The sequence below is a fragment of the Molothrus aeneus genome, chromosome 2, assembly GCF_037042795.1.
Source record: "Molothrus aeneus isolate 106 chromosome 2, BPBGC_Maene_1.0, whole genome shotgun sequence".
NCBI lineage: Eukaryota > Metazoa > Chordata > Aves > Passeriformes > Icteridae > Molothrus > Molothrus aeneus.
In genome coordinates, this window is record NC_089647.1 from 103,888,779 (window position 1) to 103,912,980 (window position 24,202).

Genomic DNA, 24,202 nt, shown 5'->3' on the forward strand with positions numbered 1-24,202 from the left:
TTTTAGTAAGTAATTTGCAGTTACTGGTGTGTAATAAATTAATGATATCTGACCAGTCTTTAAAATGTATATGCAAATACACAGTGTGTAATGTAACTTGTTTTAAAACTTAAGAACAATTGAATTTGTCCATTGTTAAATTGTTGCATTTGTTGTTAATGTTGGTGCATTTGCAGATCAAAAATGAAGTGAACAAGCTGTACAAATTGTTGGAAATCGATATTGATGGAATTTTTAAGTCCTTGCTATTGTTAAAGAAGAAGAAATATGCTGCTCTGAGTGTGGAACCAACAGGAGATGGGAAATATGTAACTAAACAAGAGCTGAAAGGGCTGGATATAGTCCGGAGAGACTGGTGTGATCTTGCTAAACAGACTGGCAAGTAAGTTTCTTTGTGGGGTTGTCTTCTGTGCTCTGCTTGAAACACTAAACATTTGTTCTTACTTTCCTAAACATTTGATACTGTGTTTCCTGAAGATCGCAGTTGTTAACTCACATCAGTGTTAGGCTGATTTTTGGAGGAGATGTAAATGTTACCTTCTGCCATTGGTAACAGCTTAGACCTGCGCAAGTCCAAATGTCTCCGAATTTCACTCTCAGTTTTGTGTCTCCTGTGGAAGCTGTGATTTTGAGTTGTCAGTGTTGTAAATCTCATTTAATAAACCAAGACTGAAATCTTGTGAAGATGGTAGATGGTGTCAGCATTTGGAGTTGTAGGTTCTAGGTCAGATGTTGTATTTCCTAAAGAAGCTGGTGCTCAGCACTTTCAGCACCCTCTAAAAAAGCTGGAAGTGCACTGGCTGCAGCCTGAGGAGGTGGTCCCTTTTCCCAAGACTGCTTCTCTTTCCTTTTCCTATGAGACTTCATTATGATGGATACTGGATTGACTGTTTATTAATTGTCGTTGCACAGGGCATTTTAATGCTTAAATTCAGTAGAAGTAACACATTTAGCATCATAGAAAGAAAATTAGAGAGAGTGGAGAGGTGGTCATCTGGGTGCTGACTCATTGTATAATGCCTCTTGAAAACTTAAACAGCTCATGGTCCAAATGTATCCAAAAATGAATACTTTTCACATCTGTAAAAATACACCACACACTTGCTTACTGTTCTTAAGACTTGCATTTTCTAAGAAAAGATGCATCATAATAGAAGCAAATTTTTCCAAGTTAGGAATGTATTAGTAATTAAAGCTATACAAATGTTGGAGTGTGTTCTTTAGTGACTAACTCTTCTGCAGCTGGCAGATCTTCCAACCACATTTTGCAGCAATAGGCAAGACTTTGCTTACTTGATATGTTCTCTTCTCCCCCATCTTAAGATACCTGCTATGGAATAATAAATGGAAAAATGATATGGCAGAAGAAAATAGAAAGTTGCACTCACCCATTTCAAATCATTATTTAGCATTAGAACTGTTTGCAGTAATTTGCTTTTAGTAAAATAAGTAAATAAATAAAACACGACATAAAATATACTGGTAAATTTCTATAAATTTTTCATCAGACTTCATCCTTGGGCTCTTTAATGTCTAGAGAAAATCTAGGGGAAAGAGAACATTCTGTCTGTTGTAATGGTTTTGCATGTGCCAAGCTTTTCTTAATTTTTGTACTGTTTTTGCAGCTATGTAATTGGTCAGATTCTTTCTGATCAGCCCCGAGACATAATTGTGGAAAATATTCAAAGGCGACTTATGGAAATTGGAGAAAATGTGGTCAGTGGTCAGATCCCTGCAAGTCAGTTTGAAATAAACAAGGTAAGTTATCTTGCACTTTTCTGTCTCAGAAAAACTTTACTGTTCCTGAATATACTGACTGCTGACAAAAATATTTTTAATCCTTATGATGCTGTGAAATAGCAGGAGTTTTATTAGGTGCTGAATAGTTGAGGACATGCTGTGAAGATCCTACAATTTGAGGGGGGAAAAAGCCCTACTGAGGCTGGAGGCTCCAGAATAACACCTTTGTGTCTTGTCCCATCCTGCTGTTTACCAGGCTCACTCTGCACTTTGAGAATGATATGATGTTTTCAGGAGTAGTTCTCTCCTGAGCTGCTACTTTATATTTCAGGTTTGAAATGCATAAACTGAAGAATGCCATGGAAACAAATCAAATACTCTGTTTTCTAGAAAACTCTAATAATATTTCCCTAGAAAGCTCTGTATAAAAAAATTAATAGTCATTTTGAAACCTCATTTAAGACTTTTGTGCAACAAGAAGTAAAATACTCTGCTTTGTTTACAGCAGTTTTAGCAGCAGCATTGCGGTTTTGGGGTTTTTTTTTGGAATCCTTAATGATAAAAACTTTATTTTTAGCTTCAGAGACCCCCCTTTCCTGTTGGGGGGTGTTTCACCAATGAATTGGGTATTACATGCCCCTCTTATGCCTCTAGTAGAAGAGATCTATCAACTGTCCATACAAAGTCTGTTTCTTTTGCCAGCTGGACATCTGTCTGCTCTGTGTTAATCAGTTAAGAAATGTGTTCAGGTTGTCATATGAGTGTAGAGAAATCGCTGAATTTTATGGTTGAGTCAAAAAAAGAATGTTCTGATGCAAATCTTCTAAAAGCACTTAGTGTCCCTGTAAAAGATATATATAGCAAAATGTTCACTTAAAATTCCTAAAGTTCCTCTGTTTTACTACTTCAGAAAAAAAATGTATTTAACTATTAAGTCAAGTGTAGAAGTTGTTTCTAAGAATTGGGATGACAGTAAATATTTAAATGTAGCATTTTATTTTGTTTATAGGAAAAAGTCCTTGTGGAATCTCAGTAGTGTGAGATACACAGAAATACTTAAATTCAGTTGTACCCTCTTGCTGCAGAGGTTGTTGTGTACCCTTAGCTAGACAATATTCAGATTTACTGCATGGCCTTAATGGAACAGTAGTAAGAGGGTACTCTCTGGCTCTACTTTTGTATTTTGCACAATATTGTCGTCTTCAATTTAGTTTAATTTTAAAACAATTGCATTATGATCATAACACTTAAGCATTTTGTCAGATAGTAAGTGTAAAAACATCATTGTGTTTTATTAATAATAACATTTATAAAATTTGAAGGCCTAGTACCTAGGGCTTACCATATGGCAAATAAGTTTGTCACAGTTTTATCATCTTTGTGCTTCAGAAGAACTTGTGAATAGTATAAGGATGAAGATACCTGCTATGTAATCTTGTCTTTTAAAGTTCTGAGTTGTCCATCACTGAAGTAATGGATTTTTCTCATCGTTATGCTTCTGTTTTCCTCTTTGATATTTTAGGCATTGACAAAAGATCCCCAGGATTATCCTGACAAAAAAGCCTTGCCACATGTGCATGTGGCCATGTGGATAAACTCTCATGGAGGCCGAAAGGTGAAGGCAGGAGACACAGTGTCATATATCATTTGTCAGGTAAAAATGTCTTTCTTTATAGTTAAATACTAGGTATTGTTTTGAGATACAGCAAAAAAAAAACACCCAGCTTAGCTCCTGGGAAAATATGTTTTGGCATTTCCTTTTGGTGAGGTAGTCTTATATTTTAAAATAGTTGGTTGTCTGTACTACATTTAGTTTTATAGATCATTGTGATCACTTCAGCCACTACTTCTATATAGTGACTGGTAAAATCTCCCTGAATTCATTCGTGTTTGGAGCTAGAACTTACTTTAAAGAAAATGCCTAGTCTTCATTTTCAGCAGAAGAAAATTCTGGTGGTCAAGAACCTTTCATTTGTGGAAAGATAATTGTTGTTGTTGGTTAAATAGTGTCATTGCTTTTTCCAGTATCACCTTTGTCTGTTCAATTCATAGTCATTGGATCTGGTGGTACCTCTGCTGTATAGACTGGGAAAATTGAGCCACTTTCTAGTTTCAGGTGTTTATCCTGTAAATGCTTATCCCTATTTCATAAATATATACTCCACTTTGGTTCTGTTAATTAAAAAAAAATTGTAGATGGAGTTAGATGGACCAAGGGATCTTTTAGGCCAAGCTGATGAACTTGACAATGTGACTATTTCAGCTCCTTCATTATTTTCAACCCAAAATATACTGTATTTGACTTAATTGAGAGTTCTTAGCCTGGCACCCCAAAGCTGCCAAGACTTTTGAGAGCTGGGCCACGGGTGCGGCTGAGCAGTGGCACAATACAAGAGAAGAATATACTTGTTGAAAGAAGGGAGCTGAAGGAGTTGCATTGTAATTATTTTTGCAAAGCAGCTGGATGAGCTGAATAGTCCTAAATTAATTTTGTTCTGAATACTAAGTTGTCTGAAAGGAGTAGGAGGAACCAATGGCTTGCAGTCTGTCTTTATTAGTGATGGGCTTTCAGTCCATCATTGCTGACCCTATTGAAACCAGTAGCTCATCTTAAATGAAAAAATGAAGGTGTCATGTATTAATGCAGTTGTTCTATTTTGCTTAAAAAATCAAAAAAGAGACTGTACTTAGAAAAAAAAACCCCCAAAACAGTACTTCACCCCACCCTGCCCCATTCCTATAAACGTTTACATCTATTACGGAATCTTGCAAAAATACTGCTTGGAGTTTTGCTGTAAGATTTTTGACACACATTAGAAATAGTATTTCCTAGGGCAGTTGAGGAGTGGGATTATGATTCTACAGATTTAAATGAGTCACATTTTCCAAGAGTACTGTTGTCTTAGAACTGATACTTAATTCCTCCATGTATATTGTTTTCAATTTAGTTATTGCCTTCCCAAATTGAATTATTTTCTCCTTATCTTCCTCTTTCAAATTGGAGAAGAATGTAATGTATATTTTAACCTCTAAGTGGTGTTTCTCTCTTGGCTTGAGATGTCACCATACATTTTTCAGTATTTCTGAATATTTTAGAATTTCCTCTTTCTAATCAATATTGTTGCCTCTGTTATTTATTCATATGCCAATGCGTGCTGGTCCATTCTCTGACCATTCATTCTATTAATATTTTTATAGAATTAAAGGATATAAATTTCCTAGCAAAACAGATATAGTTTTGATATCCACGACTTAGAATTTGCTTGTTGTGCAAAATGATAATGCTGGTTTAGTACAAAGTGAATCCAAAATGCATGCCCTCTGTGTATTTTTAACTGGGCTGATGGTTACAATGTGTTTTCATTGTGCATTTCAGAATTGACAGATGGGACTGTTTACTCTGTCTCTTCATACTGATTTGCACGTGTAGGCTACAATAATACAAGCTGGTTTTGCATTCTTGAACTTGCTAGTTGATGCCAGCATCAGCAATGCAGTTTTTTTACTACTGCTGGATTTGTATTGGATGCATAATAAATCAACCAAAAGAGTGTGTAACGATTTTGCGATAAAATAATGCATAATATTTGAAACATAATCCTTTGTATAGACTTTTATCACACTTTGTTTTGTATGTGTCTCCTTAGGATGGATCAGATCTCAGTGCCAGCCAGCGAGCATATGCTCCAGAACAGTTAAAAAAGCAAGAAAATCTTAAAATCGATTATCAGTACTACCTGTCACAGCAAATACATCCAGTAGTTGCTAGAATATGTATGCCCATAGAGGGAATTGACTCTGTTCTTATTGCAACATGGTTAGGTAAGTATTCTAAATTCAGTTTATTTGAAGAATTTCAAGATCCAAAGTGAGAGGTTTTAATGTGTGTTTCTCAACAGAAATGCTTCCCCAGATCAGTCTTTTTATATTGAACAATAGCTTGTATTACACAGCCTGTAGAAAGCAGTGTGGACTCTAAGTGTATTTATGACTTCTGCAGAATAGTATTTTTTCAGAAGGTGATCACTAACACTTAATCTTACAATCCTTGTTCAGAGTTGCAAAATCTGCTTTTCAGAAATGACAGTACTATTGCATGTCTTTTTGAGATTTTAAGTTACTAAAGGAGTTCTGGAGTGTGTAATATTTTTCCAGAGAGAAATGCTGGCATCTCTGGCATCTTCCCAGGGGGAAAAAAAGTCATGATTACAATGAAAGAATAGAAATTTTTACTAGGATGTAAGTGAAGACTTGATTGCTAGAACTGACTTAGTGGATAATAGAAACATAAAATCTTAGTAACAGTTTTAACTGTTTCATATGGAGGAATTAAGTGGTCCCAAAACCAAGAACTGCTGTCAAAAAATATTACTAATGTTAGTGATCCATGAAATCAACAGTTTTAATTCAAATGAGCAACAGGGAATTGCTCTTGTTAGAGTTGTTTTTCCTTTTAAAAGGATGTCTAATAATTAGAATTAGAGATTTTTCTGCCCAGCTGTGATTGCCTCTTTCTTCTCTATTCCCTGGGCTTCTTACCTAGAAAAACTGAAAGGTTGAAAATTCGTTAACAGTTCTATTGGGTCTCTGTTCTTGAAAATACTATACTCTGTGTGTGTATTCCTTTTAGTGTTGTTTCCTCCTCAAAAATGATTCACCAACAGACTTGACTGATCTACTTGATAAACAGAAATTTTGTGATTTGTAACTCACATGTAGTTCATTATTTTCAAAAGTGTTGCTCAAGGACATGAAAAAGTTGTTAATATTGCTGGCTATGAAATGATTGACAAGACTGCCTTTTCTCTAGGAGAACTTCTTAGAGAGTTGCACTCTCTCAGTTTAATAGTTTGTGTTTTAGCCTGTGTCTACAGGAAGTTCAGACCTGCAGAAATTACTTTTTTCAGAATTTTGCAATGCTCAAAGGAAGAGTTAGTTGTCAGCATTTTGTGTTTAGGTGATTTGGCCAATTAAAAATCACCTGGTAGCCTCAGGACCCTTCACCTGTGTAACTGCATCTCTGTAGCTCCCTTAGTAACAGCTGAATAGCTTGGAGATTGTACTTGGAATGTGTGCAAGAAAGGTGCCTTGCTGTTTCTCAGGAAGGAGGATGATAGCCATGAAGGATCTTAATCTTCCAAGACAATTCTTGTAGCATGCAGCTTTTTCCATCTCTGTTTCTGAGTGGTTGAGAAAGGGTTGAAGACAAATTCTGCTTTATCTGAGTCAGCAAAGGTGTCTCTTGGAGGCATTTGATGTTTCATGTGTCCTCAACAGCTCTCATGCTCTGAGGAGGTGCCAGCCCTGCTCCACACATGCAGGCTGACCACACAAACCATCCTGTTTATTATGTGGCAAGGCCTTGGTATCCAGCTTTCCCAGAGTAGACTGTGTGGCATGCCTGACTGAAAAGGCCAAGCACTCTTGGTTAGGTTGAAGGGGTTGAAAATGGGCAGCAAATTTGTACTTCATTTAGGTAAAAGACAGGAATGATTTCTGAAGCTAGTTTATTTTTATTGGCAAAGATTGTTAGTCTTGTAGAGTTAAGCTCAAATTCAGAGCTCTTATTCACAACAGGTTAGATTTTCAGAAAAGACTGGCTCCCTTCAGACGTCTAAATTAACTACCCAGATCTTAAGAACTCTGTGCCACTTGATAGGCACAGAAGGTCCTGCCACTGTTTGCAAGTGCCTGTGCTGCTTTTTGCACTGTAGTACATTCCAGATGAAGATTTCTTTTATGGTCTGTAATAGCTTCATGCAGCTGAGAGTTTATTAATAGTCCACAATTGTCAGTCTGAAAACCTGTACGTATCTATTACAGTCTTAGATCTGAAGTGTGTTGAGTTTGACCTTGCTGTACAGTCAAAATTTTATCACCTTCCCTAGCTTTGTTTTCTTGGGGAAGCTTAAATTGTGCTTGAGGGTAAAGTCAGGTCTCTTTCAAGACTTCTGGTCTGCTTAGGTTTTCATATACAGCACTTGATCAGAGCTGTACATTAGTCATTGCAAGCTGAAGTTATCTTACAGGGTTTTTTCATGGTACTGGAGGCATAGTCAAGTGGTTTTCTTTAATAAAAATGAAAAATCCTTTGTAAAATACAAAAGAGTACAAGGTACTTGAGTCCAGCTTGGTAAAACAAGCAAATACAGAAACTGTTTACTGATCTGTGATGCTAAGTTGGGCTTTTTTACTTAGTATTTTCATCATGATGTACATCCAGATTCCCATTGTTTTTCCCATCTTGTTGCAAAAAGGCACATTTTCCCATTCTGAAGGATGCATAAAGCATCATACCTATGGACCAAAACCCTGTTGCATTCTCACTGTGTCTTCCTCAACTGATCAGATTTATTGTATTAGGTAGAATATGTGTCTGTATAGGGACAGTGGTTGTAGAAAAAAGATCTTGGCTGCATGTTTAACAGAATCTTCAATAATGCATGTTTATAAGGTGAATGTTTCCTGTCACCCTGATAGTCTGAGTAGATAAAATTGAACTCTGGTAGGGAAGCTTGGCTCACATCAAAGTGCTGAAAAGTTCTTTGTTTTGTCTGTGCTCAAAGCAAGTAATTTTAAATTATATTAGACACTGAAGAACTGGAGCAAATAATGCAGCTTAAAATTGCAGAGAACCCCTTAAATATAATATTTGTTCACTATGGAACCAAGTTGAAAACCACCTTTTGTTTTGGGGCATTGTAGGAGCATTTGCTGAGCGTTTGAGATACGGAAGCTCATTGTTCCTAAACACAAGAACCTCCTGGGCACACTCCTGCATTCACTCTCTTTGTTTTGAAGTTTCTGAGGAAATGCAGTGACAAGATGAGGATTGTCTCAGTTTGTAAAACTAAATAAAGTCTGCAATCTAATCAGTTATATAATTTAATAAATCTGATCTTCCTAAGTCTTGGAGACCTGACTTCATCCTTAAGATATCTAGCTTTTAAACTGGAAGAACTGTATGGCACAGCAATTCTCTTACTGTATTTCAAATGAGGGGTTTTTTTTAATACATAAGTACTGCTCCTTGTCTCAAAGAAAAGTTACATCTTATTTGTGTGTTGTCAGAAATAAGCAGACATTATGGAAGCAGAGTTGTTTAACCATGGGACTTCTGTAGCTGTTACTACAGAATATTATTTACTTCAAATGATGGAAGTTGATGACTGCTGTCCTAGACAGTGTCTTGATGTTCTGGAAGAGGTGTGTTCTGCTGCCTTAGAGGGATGTGCACGTTGGTGCTGTGCAGATTGCTTGGCATTGGGCATTTCTTAGGAAGGCTGACCGATTTTAGGGAGTCATTACTGGGTCCTGATGAGGTTTGTCATTAGGAGCACTTCCCAGTTCTGCTCCCTGCTTTGAGGTAGTGTCTCTGTGTTAGCTGCTTCTTGTAAGGACACCCACCAGCACCAAATATATTGGCTTTTTAAATTGTCTTTAAAAAAATGTATTGTTAGAGAATTGTTCAGTTGTCTTTAATATAGTGTGTAGCAGCTGCACAGACAGGCTCTCCAGACAGAAACCAGGATGGATGCTCTCCTTGTGGCATGCAGAGTTTACCTCAGGTTTTGACTTTTCTGTTGTTTTGATCACATTAGGGAGCGAATTGAAAGGACAGTGATGAAAATTAAGATTTAAGTTGTGACAAAACTTCATGACAATAACTAGCCCTAGAGCGTGTGGACTTTGCTGTTTGTGTGCTGGCTGGGTGTTCTGAGATGCTGCAGAACTGCTCAGAACCTGAGAATCGTTAAAGCGCGTTGGAGTTAATAAAAGAAAGAGTGAAAATGTGAATGAATACAGAGACAACGCTAAGATGGATGAATAAAAGAAGCAGTACCGATGTGAGTGAGCAAACGAAGGGCCCCGCGCGGCCCCGTCCCCGCGGGCCCCGCTGCAGTGCGCGGCGCCGGCCGCGGGGTGGCAGCACCGGCTGCCGATTCCCGGCCTCCCGCGCGGGGTCCCTGCGGAAAGGTGCGGGCGGAGCCGCCGCGGCCCCCGAGCACCTGCGGCTGGAATGCGGCATCCCGAGAGCGGGCCCCGGGCACAGCCCCCGGGAACAGCCCCGGGCACAGCCCCCGGGCACAGCCCCCGGGCACAGCCCCCGGCCCCCGCACGGCGGCCCGGCGGCCGCAGCGCCCCTGTGCCCGCGGGGGAAGGAAGGGCACAAGCCATCCGCAGAAATGTTGCTTTTAAAATAGTGCGTGTGGTAAAAATCTCTGACCGTATTTTCAGGTTCTTGGGTTACCCGCTTAGCTTGCCAGTTAGTAATGGTTTTAATAATTCTATTGAATAATTGAGGATCACCTCCCCGAACTTAGTTGTGTTAATTAGTTTGGTCAGCCCGCACGTTCGTAATGTCGCAGTGCTTTGTCGTTTTGGTGAGGTGATAAAGCCTACCTGCAGTGCAGGTAATTTAATGATAGGCCTGAAGACTTTTTCCTGTCAGAGTAAGTAAAAGTTGCTTTGATTTTTATTTTTTCCTGATGTCATGAGGAAAAAAAAAAAAAGGAGTTCAAAGTTCACTGATTAGTCTCATCCTATTAATTTATAAATTACCAAAACCAGATATTATTTTTTTTTTCCACTGCCCAATTAGATAGTCCCTGTTTTGTGTACCAAGTGAAATAATGTGACCAGTGTGACCTGGTCTGAGAGGATAGCAGTTAGGTGCTGAAATGGATTAACTGAACCAACTAACTATTCCTGAAAGGAGATAATAAATAAAATAGTTCCCTATTGCACAAGATAATTAATGTAGGCATGTTCTTTCAAACCTGATTTGTAGTCCCTTTTAATTTTACTGTGGCTGTTTGCACACCAAAACTTAAGTGTATGCTTGGTTCAGCACAATATTTTTTTGTTGTTTTTTCCAGCCAAAAAAGCTTAGAAAGTTCAGAGATGGGTGTGATTTAAATTCTTACAATTTTTTTTCCTGTTAAATTAAAATAAAATGACCAATACTTAGTCACTGGTTTTGACTCAATGTTGGAGAACTGCAGTTGTCTGAAGACCAGAATTTGTCTCCTTTTATCTTTTAGTGAGCTACTTTGCTCCATATTTGCGTTTTGTGAAAAAAACAAAGATTTCTAGCTGAACTGTAATGGTATCTGTCTCAGAAAGTTGGAATGATGTTTTTTCATTCCACTTCTGAACTCGGAGTAAACTGAGATTTTTTGTTTTCACCATTACTTTCTTAGATCCAACCTACTGCATAGTTGTTTTTTTTTGCAAAATCTGAATACTGAACTCCAGTTCCCTTTCTAAACCTTTTATCTACTACCTGTGTGCTGCATATACATTACCAACCCTTCTATTAAAAAAAAAAAAGCCAGAAAAAACCCCTACAGTCTTTTTTGGGGGATACCATGTGTATTAAAGTGTAAAATATGCTATTAGCAGTGTATTTTGCTTTTGCCTTTTTTCTTTAAATGAATAGTGGAGAACTGTATTAAAAGTTTAGAAACCTCCTGGAGGTGAATTGTTACCTTTCTGCATTGACATTTTTTCCGTTTGGCAAAATTGGTAAGATGGAATAAATTTTAGTGAAACCCATATTCTATCAAGAACCAAATAAACTTATTTGGCAAAGGAGTTTTTCCTTTTGCTTGAATTTGTTTTAAGACTGTGACATAAAAATTCAGAATAGTGGTATTAAAGTCAGACATATAAAATCTTTTATATACAGACAATTTATATCTGCCTGTATAACACAGCTGTTGTAAGTGCAATAATTGTGTAGTTTAACTGAATATTGTTCCTAACCATTGTCTTTAAATGTCATGGTACAGTTATAATAAGGTAAAGGTTCACTTTCTATTTGTAGTCTTGGTTACATTTCTTATAGGAATTATTATATTTTTTAACTGAAGTTTATAACAGGATATGGTTTAACACATGGTAATCTGTTACTTGGCTTAATGTCTGTTAAAAATATTTTTAAAGTGCTTCTCTGATCTTTTTGTTTTACTACTAAAGTGAGCCATAGTTTTCTGAAGGGTTTTCTCCTACGTGCTCATTCGATTAAGTTTTTTTTCTGAACATGTGTTTTTTCCTAAAGTTAACAAAAAAACCCTGTAAATGAGATGCATGGACTTTTAAAATGTTGCACATGACAAAGGATGACAGAACTTGAGGATTTTATTAAGTTTACTTTGGCAGTCTTATTCCTAGAACAGTGAACTTCATGCTTGCTTGCTTATTTACTTATTTGTGGTTGAATCAGTATTTCTGGGATCTCTTTTGTGTATTTATTTGTTTAAAATCTTGAGTTCTGGCAATCAAAAATAAAGCACTTTGTCTCCTGCGCTGCGGTTTTAAATGCTGCTGCTGAATTTTAACCACTGCATTAGATTGAAACCTCCATGCTGTTAACCACTGAGCCAAAATGAAATCGACCACTGCATTGAAATCAGAGTTGGCAGTTGTGTACGGACTTGAAGGAGTTGGTAATAGCAGTGCACCCGTGTTTCTTTAATGGGGTTTTTATTCCCTGTTTTTGGTATTAATGGTGCCATTTTGATTTAAAGACTGTTTCTTAATCACGATGCACATTTTTATTGAAATATTTTCAATGTAACTTAAGAAGGAAATAACAATAAAGCTATCCTTTAGGAGTGGTTTCCTCAGAAACAAAATGTTCTCTTGCATACTCCCATGATAATGCAGCGTGCTTGTTTTATTTATAAAGCAATCTTGCGTAAGAAGATAAGTAAGATGATTTCTTCATGTCTCGTGAACCTTTATTCGTGGTTAAAAATTGTAGAATGTACTTATGTTTTATAGAGGAAGTTTTGCTAAGGAGAGATTTTCAGCTTCTGAATTTACATTTTGTAACTTTCTTTTGAATCTGCTTCACCAAGCATATGAAAAATAAGCCTGCTTGCATGGTTGACCTCTTAGTCTTTTGAAATTTTTGTTTCTTTATTAATAGGACTGGATCCCTCCCAATTCAGAGTCCATCACCATTACCATAAAGATGAGAATGATGCCTTGGTTGGTGGCCCAGCTCAGCTCACTGATGAGGAGAAATACAGGGATTGTGAAAGATTCAAGTTTTGCTGCCTCAAATGCGGAACAGAAAATATTTATGACAATGTCTTTGATGGTTCGGTTAGTTGGTTTTTTGTTTCGTTTCTGTTCATTGGTGAGAGAGAAAAATGCTTGTAGAGAGAACAGCTTTTCAGATAGGATTCAAATGATGTAGGAGAAGATACCATATTGTTTCAGTCCTGCTATTTATAGCTTTGGAGCAGATAATTGCTGATAGGATAGTGCTGAAATATTTTTCCCATTTTTGCATTTCAGCTGCGTCGTCTCGCAGAACGTGTGAGATTATCTGGCTTCATTAATCTGTTTGCCCACAGTCGTGAATGATTGTGCTGTTACTTTTTAAAGGAATCCTTATCTTAACACCTTAGTAACTTCTAGTTCTCTATTTAATAAAACTTTTGTATAGCAGTGGCAGTTTCTTATCCTAAATCATATTAATTGGAACAAAGTGCTTTTTAAACTTGTGTTTATCTTGCTGCATCCCACCTCCCTTCTTGAGAGTAAGGTTTTTCTATCTTATCTTTCCTTCTGTCTCTGTGAATTGAATAAAAAGTCATAGGGGTACATTCTTGTTGAGAAGTTCTGCCAAAAAATGTATCTCTGACCTTGGACCACATCTTGAAGTGGGGCCAAGTATTTAACTCTACAGCATGTTATGTATGTATTAGTCATCGGCAAATTAGCGAGCTTCAGAGTAGTGAAAACCTTGAAACTGAAAGCAAATAAATCTTTTATCTAAATTAAAAGTAATTATTTTAAGTAAATTTGGACAAACAGCAGATGTTTTGCATTTTTTGAATCAAAATAGAGCAGTCTTTGGAAGCATGTAAGAGGAAAAGACACGCAAATCGAGTGATACTCTGTGAATCCTTGACTTTTTTTCATCGCAGCTGTAAATAAGACAGTTAATTGCATGTAGACTTGACAAGTTGCAGATGGGCTAACTGGAGAGGAGTGGATGTCAAACTACTTAAAAAAATATATCCCCACCGCCAAACCACAGAAGAAATCCTGAAACCAAGCCAAAAATCTCCTCTGTTTCACCTGGAATTAATTAGTGTTGTGAGTGGGGGTTTAGCCAAGATGGCTCACAACAGCTGAGTCTTACCTTGCAGCAAAGTTTTCTGAAAGCTGTATGACTGTCCAGCCTACCAGACTGGTGTTACATTAGTGAGAATTCCACAAACTTAATTTTAGCTGTTCACACAACACTTCCAGGTCCTGAAATTTTAATGTCAGGTGTTCAGAAGGTTTTAAAAAGAAGGGAATGAGATAACAGCCTAACAGTTTGCACTATTTGAACTTGGAGAAAATAAAAAATGATAATGTGATTTTTCTTTATGCAGTTTGTCTCTACAGCCCTGTTGGTAATTTCATAATTAGTATCTACAAGGATTTCAAAGTTCTGATCAGTGGACTGAGACTGAAGTTTGTCTCTGATAAAACAATAAACCTGGGGATTTTTGGGTGGAGATGGGGGACCATGATTTGTCCATAGATTATTTTTTTTTTACTCAGCATTTCTTTTTGAATTATTAATTAGTGGTGTGTTCTCTAAAAGAGCTTTCCTTAAGAACAGAATGAAGATATCTCTGCCCTGCAGTTTTCCCATATGGGTGTGGCCAACCATGATGGGAAGAAAGAAGGCCCAGATATTATGGGCCCTTTAAGACTGCTACTTTAAAAAATATATGTATTATGTCTAAACTCCTGAGGTAACTTCTGCTTCCATCCTCTGTCATAATGATGCTGTTTTTACACTTCTGTTTTCAGGGGCGGTTTATTGAACCCAGCTTGCAAAGGTGCAGCAAGACAGAATGTGAGGAGCCTCCTTTCAGCTATGTGGTTCAAATGAACAACAAGTTACTGCTGGATATTAGACGCCACATCAGAAAATACTACAGTGTAAGTAGGCAGAAAATACTCTGTTGGAGGAAAGGGGTTTTTCAAGTAGTGCTGAGTTTTTTGAGTCATATTACCCTTTTTTTTTTGTGTAGTGTAAAGTAGTAGCATGCAGCATCAACCCTCAACTTTCTGAAAATAAGACAATCAGTGAACTAGAAAAATAATTTAAAATGTTTGTTTTCTCAATTCAACCTCAAGATAGTTAGGTATATTTACATTTCTGTTACTGTTTGTGTCAGCATTATTACAGATGTAGTAGCTCTCTCTTTTCCAGATCTTTAGCCAGAGTGCATTATCTCAATGCTTTTAGAAAAATCTGTGAAGCCTATCAAATATGTAGATGTCAGTTTCTCATGTAATTGAGATATGATACTCTTTCTTCAACTCAAATTGATATATATTGTCTTACATTGTGAAAAGGAAACCCGAATATAGCTTTGTAAAAATTCTGAAGGACTGTAGGAGGGGAAGGACTATGAATCTTTCTTAATAATGATTGGGGAGAAAATGAGGAGAAAGATGGGTAGTTAATTCAATTGATATAATTCTCTTTTTTTGAGGGCTAGTGCAAGAAATCCAAAGTGCCAGTGGTAGTGGTTGGCTTTGTATGGCATTGTGGGGAAAAAAGGTGTGGTATTTAAAATTCCTGTCTTCTCACTGTCCAACATTAGGACAAAATCCACCATGCTTTTTAACTTAGATCAATGTGGTTTGTATTTCTGATATGCTAGAAGCATCATATTTTGTGAATTGGCATCTAGCTATTTTGATCAAATTTTCATAGAGTATCTTATGCTATTGCCTGCCTGCTTTTTTTTTATTGCCCAACATTGCCTGCTTACAGAGCTGCAGGATGGACATAAATTTTGAAGACATTCATAACCTTTGTGTGCTCATCACTTTTAATACACCCAAAAAAGTAAATAGTTTTTGAAAATCTGGCCTGTACCAAATGTCAATGATGTACCTAATTTGTTCTGTGTTTTCTTAAGTATTACAGAATTCTTTTGCAAACAGCAAGCTACAATGCTAAGAATTATTTCTATGGTTTAATGCTAAGTTAAAGTGTATGAAAGTGTATGTTTTGTGTTATCTTTCTTCTGTACTAGTTCTTAATGCAATTATAGGTGAGTGTTTTCTAAACACTCTTCTGAAAGCATTATAATTTCTGAAGGTAAAACCACTTATTTTGAAGATCTTTGCATGAAAAGAAGCACAAAACTTTCTAAGGCTATTAAAATTTGAGCATTATTTCCCAAGGCAGAGATAGATTGTTCCTTTCCATTGAAGTTAAAGATGACTTGGACAGGTGAAGTCACCAAAATGTGAGATCTCATGCTACTTTATTGCAAAGTCCACCTGTCTGCAAAATTATCATTTTATTAAAGTGTTATTAAATAATGGGTCTAAGTCATATATTTACACTGACTCTTTTTGTATGAAAGTTGGCTTTTAGATTTAATGTACGTTGCATGTATAATGATAATAGACAGTGCCACATGCTAAATAATTTCAGGCATTTGAAGTGTTTGAAAACGTGTGCAGAAGATATGCAATAGTAAACTTGTATGAAAAGATGCCTTTAAGGGCAGGAGAAATTCTTACTGCTGGTAAGAACAGAAAGTGATGTAATGCTTTGTGCTCTTCTGTTTTTATTTTAGTTGGTTGTTCTGTCTTCTTTTAAGACCACAATACCAAACCAAGAACCAAACTGTAATGTTTGAATATTGAACATTGCTTACATAAATCTATTATGTATCTTGCTTCATGGTATATTGGATAATTAAGATAATTAAAAAGAAAATTATTTGTCCATGTAAGTAAAAGCCTCTGATTTTTTTTTAGTAGTGAGAATTTGTTTTTAAACTGGATAGCTATAATAAGGTTTAAAACTAGTTTTTGACTGTGGAATGCATTCAGACTCTGGAAATGTGAGATTAATTTCCAGATTGTACATTTATTTTCTTTTTACAAAAGGGCTTTTCATGGAGTTGGGCAAGTAAACTTTTTGTCTTGATAGCTCCTAGAAAATCAGATGCTGAGACTTTTAGTTTATTCCTTTCATCCAGTACTTGTAGTGGCTATATAACAGCTGGAGTTGAAATTCATCAAATGGGTGTTTGCACTAATATATATAATCCTATAAGCTATAAAGACACACCCAGAAGTATTATGGCAAAGAACTGTCTGAACAAAACATTTAATGAAACTTTCAGCCTCTCATTAAACAATCTCCTATTGTAGTAATTGCATCTGAAAGGCACAGAAATACTGATTTGTAAGGATCAAATATATTGTCACTCCATTTTTAATTTTTTTATATATCATTTTGTTTACGTATTTGTCAAATGGCACATAATAGAAAAACAAAATGCAAAAGATGTGGTTTTTAACCTGTAAATAATGAGCTACCTTTTATGAAGACAGCCCTATCAAGAGCCTTTCAGCCTGATCCACAGCTCACTGAGATGAATAAGTATACTTTTTTTTCAGTGTGCTTTGAATCAGGTTTTTTTTGAGTGTTTAACTGTTCAAGATATTGCTTGTTTTTTCCTTTAGACTGTTGAAATGCTTTTATATGTGGCTGCATAAATTTAGGGGCAGGGAGGAGTGCCATAAAATCTAAAAGTAGAAAATCTACTTGTCCTTTTTGGCACATGAAACTGTGTTAAATAAAAAATTACAACCATGATATACAACATTCCTTTAAAAAGATGCAAATGTAAGTGCATAAATAGAATTTTGTGAGCCTGCTACAATCCCATTGTTTTTGTAAATTACTCGCCTTTATATGAAAAGATCTGCTTCTGCAATAGTTTTTTGCCATGAAACACTGAAATGTTTTATATTTGATGTCTAAAATGTATCTACCATTGCTCCAGTATTTACAGATTTCTTAACGGTATTAGCAATGTCAATTTTGATAATCTTACTCTTAAATGTAAATTTATTTTTAAATGACATAGATTTTATTTCTTCTCAGAAATGCATTTATTCTATGAGAGATTGATCCTGTTGTGTGCTTTTTTTTTTTAATTCTGCTTCAGAAGAGCAAATAGATGAAAAGAGAGAGAAACGCTAGCTAATCTAAATTGGGAAATGAAGAGGGCTTTTTTAAGCATGAAAATTTCATCATCTTGTCAGCTGGCAGAATGCCTGCTGTGTGGATTCACAAAGGCTAAGAATTACACTTTCATGAAATTTTCCTCACTAACTGCCCTGGTTAATTTGAAAGATAACCCACTGTTCTAATTCATTCCTCAATTGGGCGGTGCAGGTTTTATCTTTGATCTGACAAAGCATTTGTGTTAATCGTTTTGGCCCTCTACTAGACACTCTTGGGATTGTGCTTTTACAATAAATGTGTCTGTGATAGCTCTTTAGTCTATTATACTTACAATAGATCCATAGAACTGGTAATTAATTCTGTACTGCTTTGGAAATGGGGAAGAATAGGTGTAGCTCTGTCAAGTGCTGCTGGGAAGTTTGTTTAGCTAGTTCATTTTTGAAGTGTTACCCTCAGCCATCAATGAAACATCCATGCTAGGGGAATGGGTAAAAGCTGAAATATGCAAGCACAAATGGAAAAACTGACCAACTCTTTCGCTTAAGCAGGGCGTAATTTCATTTATAGTAAAAGGATCTAATTATTACGTTGGAATCTGTTTTATGTTTCCCACTGGAATATTCAAATGCTCATTTTTGAACACTTAGTAAACAAAAGCCAACTCGTAGATTCCCTTTTAAAAAGCCCTGTAGAAGTCAGTGTTCATGACAATAAAATGAATCCCATATCTTATCTAGCTGTTGAGGTGTTAGTTTTGCTAGCTAAAAAGAATTGAATAAAAGCCCCCAATATCTTCTAATTTGAGCAGTAGCAAAATTCATACAGAACTGGTTGGACTTGGAAGTTGGTGTCCCTGAAGCCGCAGGTTTTAAATTTTTTTTTTAATAACATGTATACACCTGTACTATTGTTTGTAGTATCTTTATAGGCTAAAATCTGCTTTTATATAGATGCTCTTTCTGTGTTGTCTGGTAAATAATGGGTGGCATCTATAGAACTCTGTGTGTTTTTCAAAACACATAAAATGATTTGAACTTTAAAAGGGTTTTTAAAAAATACTGAAAAAATCTTGGTCCAACCTGTATTGCACTGTTTTTGTTTCACAGTCTTTTTCTACTGGAGCACTGTAACCCCCAGGCAAAAGTGAGTTTGAAAGCTATTGAACACTGCTAAATAACTTTATACTGTTCAGCTGTGAAAATTCAGTGTTCAATAGCCCTCAAAATTTCTCATTTCTTACCTGTGGTGGGGTGTTCTACTGCTTGCACATTAGGTCGCAGTATAAAAGCATCTTCAAGATCTTTGAATTACTTTTTATATATATATATTGCTGTCCTGACTCTTGTATATATGTTCAAGGGGTTTGCATTAGTATTTTGTGCACTTAAAAAGGTAAAATATTTATAAATAAGATAACATTGTAAGAGGCCATGGCATTCACACAGGTTTTGGGATTGCATGGCAAATTTGCTTAAGAAAGATGACAGGGCTCGTTCTGAACCCAAAATTTCCCACACCTCAGTGAGGTGTATTGCCAAGAGCCCACAGGTGTACACCACATGAACAGGTGAAAATGTGATTGTAGATGATGGTGATGACTTCTGTAATCATGTTCTCACAAGAGTCATGCATTGAAAGGGTTTTTGTTTGGTGGGTGGGTAGGGGTGAGAAACCTCTTTGGTGTCAGGGAAAGGTGTCTCATAGTGGTAATAGTACAATATTTTATTTATTGCTCTGCTAATAGTACTATAATTATATGGGCATGTGATGAGGAGTAGTTTGGGCCAGAATTGTGACACCAGCTCATGTAGTAGGCAGAATCTGATAGCTAGACTCTACCTTCAGATTAACTCCAGTGATTATTTTCAGTCCTTTCTGTATGTATGGAAATAGGTTTCTGAGTATTTTCCAAGTTTGAACTCGTATCACTGTCATTTTGGTTTATACATACGGAAACAGAGATGTTTATTTTTAGTGCTGAAAGCTTCCAAGTCAAGGCAGAATTGAGAGCGATTGGAATGAGAGATAAAATATTAATGTGATTCCATTCACAGTTTACTGGGAACCTGGGAGAGAGAAGGGAGCTTGCTGCCAGATTATCAGGAATTTCTTCCTCCCCTCCACAGCAGTATTTTGTGATCCTCTCCTTGATTGAGGATGACAAATGAGTTTTGTTTGGAATCAAGTTTTGGTTAACCAGAAGGAAGTTAGAAATACCTTGGTTATTGAATTGGGCAGTCAGTATTCTACCATATGAAAGTGTAAGACATCTGTCATAATTAATGTTTATTGAATAATAAAAGATGACCCTTTTGGTCATGGTGTGTAGTGCATTTTGGGGATGAGTAAGCAGTTATTTGTCACTGCACTCATCGAGTCCATTAACTGGAATCGATTCACTATTACTGCAACTTCTCCATGATCTGCCCTGTAAAGGAATTGTTTGGTTCAGACTTCCAGCATCAATACAATTTTTACTGAAGTGTTTCAAAGTAATGATCGATGTGTCTTTACAAAGGGTTTAACTCTCCTCCCTGGATTTTACCAGCCACGATGGACATGCATCCATCTCACTGGTGCTTGGGAGAGCCTGGGTATGACTCTATGCACTCCCAGTTTTAGCCACTGAGAATGAGTTAGCATAAGCAAAGAAGCAGCACATCTGTACTTAGTCCCCAGTCTGGTACCTTGCCAGAGAAGGCTTAATGACACTAGGTATCTCTGTCAGCTCTTTGTAGAAAAGGCTCCCCAGGCTGGCCACTGCATGGATCAGGTTCTAAGAAATGTGGATTGCTTCAATAGAGTAAAACTAACTTTGTAATTTCCTCTGTAGGTAGAATGCAGGAATGTAAGGACTTATTATCACAATAATTTGTCTGCTTAGGCTTATAAATGGCAGTATTGTGAACACCGTGTTACAGGAAGTGTGCCTGGAGGTAAATATGGTCGTGGGTACGATTGCCACCAAGTGTGTAATGTTTACCTAGGTGATTGAATCACTCATCTAATAACAAGATGTTGCTGTCTTCAGAGGATTACAGAAAGCACAGTCTTTGAAGGTACTCTGTTGGAACTGATCTGTTGCCCCGGTCAAAGAGCAGGTTTGTGCTGCACTAGAGAGATGCAGTTGTTACTCAGTCTATCTGATCTGGCTTTAAACTCACTACAAAGTGTGTAGCTTTGGTGTACCAGTAGCAGCATTTCTTACAAGATTCTGTAGCCAAGAATTTTAAATCTTGGTTTGGTCTGTGCATCCTGTAGAGAGATCTGCCACAATGGCATTACTGGTGGTGCTTGAGAGTGAGTGAGCAAATATGTCCTCCTTTGGATACCTTGGATTGACAGAAGTGCTACAGATACTCTATGGATTTGGAGGATTTGCTGGTTTTGAGTCTATTTTAATAAGAAATAATGAATCACAAGAGGGTTTACAAAAAACCACTGGTCTTGAATGGATCGTTGTTCATCTTTCTTTTTTTTACAGGAGTTTTAGAGAGCTCTTTTAAATTATTTTAGGTTTTTATGTTCAATTTAAAGTTTGATGGAAAATTATCCCACCAGTCTATAATTAGAGACATTACAAGAAGGAAAAGTCCAGGTAATATGGATAAGGAATAAAGTAAGTCTTAAAACCACCAGTTCCCATGGAATTCTGATGTAGTTAGTGCCTTATACTATAGTAATGTGGACCAACCAATTACTGAAATACCAAACCAGGTTGAGTTTGTATTAGTCTACAGAACTTTTAATAGAGGCAGCTTGCCAGGAGATTACACAAGTGCACAGGTTCTGTTGGACTTGAGTGCTTAATGATGTTTGTGTAACCAGGAATTCTTACAGTGCCCAAACACCTTGCATCCATCAGGACAAACAGAGTCAAAATCTGTTTTTCTCTGGACATTGTTCCTTCCTTAAGAATAAGTTTGCTTGATGATGTTCATGACCTAAAAGTGATGTACTTATCAGAAATGTTTCTTAGAAGTCACTGTTGATATGGAGATCCATGGTCCAATGTTGATTTTAGAAAGTGAAAATTACTTGCTTTAAGCCCTTTTTAAAACACCCAAAACCTAAAGTGGCACCATTTGTGGTAATTCAGAATTGAATGGGCATGTAAAAGGAAAAAATATGGATTTTGTAATAAGTGAAGTAAATCTATGTTACCTATCCCAGAGTTTCTCAGTCTTTATCATAATTTTTTCCTTCAGCTTCAAAAGTAAGCTTAAAATAAATTTTACAGTATTTGGAAAACTAAAATGTTTTTCATTCATTCATCTTCCTTTTGTAAACAGTTTTGTTTGATGCTGTCTTTCGTAGTCCACATTCCTAAAAATAATTGAATAAGAAAATCATGGGGTTGGGAGGCAATGGAGGGCATAGATGAAAAACTTCATCTATGTTTGCCCTAAAATGCTTTTCCTTTTGGCATATTGGGAATGGCTTTTGCAGGTGTTTATTTTTCTCCTGCTCTTAGGTGTTAAAAGAATTATTTTCATTTTTTCTGCTTTCAAGCAGTTACCGTTGCCAAAAATAATTATAGCAATGTTCAGTCACTCTTCTATTTCTTGATAAGACACTCTTAGAAAAATTAAATAAGGTGTTCCTCAACAGAAGTTATTTCAGTATTGAAAGTCTCGTCATAAGGAAGCTTTTTAGTTAGAAGATAATTTAAAAAACTTTCATTTAACTTCATCTGAGCAGCTGTTTAGTTCTTGTTGATGTTCAGTATTTGGTGCAGTGAGGGAAAAATGGGTGAGTACGTCCATATTTCAGAATGAACTCATCAAGTGGGGAGTACTTCTGACCTTTCAGCTTGGTTCCTGGGATTAAGTTTATATATGTGAAAAAACCTCTGAGCAGTGAATCTAGGCAACACCATTTAGCTAAACTCTTCTGCTTTCATGTGCTCATTCATGTGCTATGGGAGGGGGAAAGTGACTCTTGAGCTGGGTGAGACTTCTGGGGAATTATTTATTTTTCAGTTATGGTGGCCAAGAAAAGCAGTACCAGCAGTACAATGCAATAAATTTTCTATGAGATATCCTGTATCCTAGGAAACACCATGGTCAGTTTTAGCAGCCTGTGCTGTGTTAGAGTTGACATTTGTTCCTCTTCCTGACTTGTGGAGCCTGTAGTTCTACAGGTTTGTTTGAAAGGGATCATTTTAAGAGCCAATAAAGTTTTGGATCATCTGAAAATAAAAAGAGATGTTACTTCATCTTAATTGAGACTGTTCCCTTCTGCAGGTAGAAATGGCAAATACTGTTGTATCAGACATGGCTTCATAGAAGGGTTTTGGATTTGCTTCAATGTCTTGTTCAAGTCAAGATGCACAGGGTCTGTTTTGTGCAGAGTATCAGTGTTTCCTGCAGTGGATATGTAGAAGTGGGTATTTTTTAAATTGCCCAGGTATTAAGGAAATAACTGCTTTGTATGCCTGCTTTGGGAGATAGTGTGGTTTGAGTGCAGAACCTTATTCCAGAGTGTGTAGTCAGACAGTAAAACTGTGCTGCAAAACAGTGGTTGGCCCATATGGAGCATGTGTTGTGTTGGTCTCTGTGAAGAATCCTGGAAGCCTATCAGTCAGGTTGGCTAGATTGGGCTTCAGAATTCATTTCATGATATGGCATCTACTGGGCTTTACTTCTACATTTTACTGACCATTCGTTAATCTACTACTTTCATTCAATCAAACATGTGGTTTTTGCACTGTCTGTTTCTTTTGTAAATTGAGCCTGCTGAAGGGGCAGCTCTGTCTGTGCTTTAGTCCTGTGCATTCTCTGATGGCACACTGTTTTATTACTACAGATGAACCACCCCTCTCTGTTTCCATGCCATGCTTAATATTTTTGTGTCTTCAGTCTGCCTGCAGCTGCAGCATCCTATAACACATGACAAAAAGAAAAAGGGTCTGTAGTCCTGCTGAAAGTCTTAGACCTGCTTAGTGACAGTCTTGTTCACTTTCCTCTGTATGAAGACTTTCAGCTCTCCAGCTATCTCCAGTCTAGGGGTGAGTGTGTTGGGCTTTGAGTCCATAAATGTGCCTGAGAAACCTTTCTGAAGGCTTCTAAAGGTGTGCCAGATTTCTATGTGAAAATTAAGGCTCTGCAGAATTTGACAAGTAGATGTTTTCCTTTTTTCCTGAGCAAAGTCATAGCTTTGTAAGTGACATCTGCAAGAGATATCACAAATCCATGACTATCAGTAAAGGTCTCCAGATAGGAATGTTTCTGCAGTGGCTGAAATTATTACATATAAAAATAAGAATCTCAGTTTCAGAATTGTAGCAGATACTTGATGCCTTGCATGTATACCTTCCATCTCCTATGGAACAGTACAAACCAAATGTTGATGTTTGAAATTGGTTTGGTTTTTTTACGCTGGACCAGAAAACAACACTTCTTTGTCTTGTCCTTTCCCTTCTGTGTCTCCTGG

General features: G+C 36.7%; 1 protein-coding gene across 1 annotated transcript in view; it reads left to right on the forward strand.

The window, feature by feature from the left end:
- The window catches only part of POLA1 (DNA polymerase alpha 1, catalytic subunit), a 185,530-nt gene that overhangs the window by 70,441 nt on the left and 90,887 nt on the right, over positions 1–24,202 (forward strand). Inside the window, 6 exon segments of the mRNA XM_066545449.1 lie at positions 177–382; positions 1,626–1,758; positions 3,263–3,394; positions 5,388–5,562; positions 12,677–12,855; positions 14,569–14,700. Of these exon segments, the coding sequence (XP_066401546.1) occupies positions 177–382; positions 1,626–1,758; positions 3,263–3,394; positions 5,388–5,562; positions 12,677–12,855; positions 14,569–14,700 (957 nt within the window).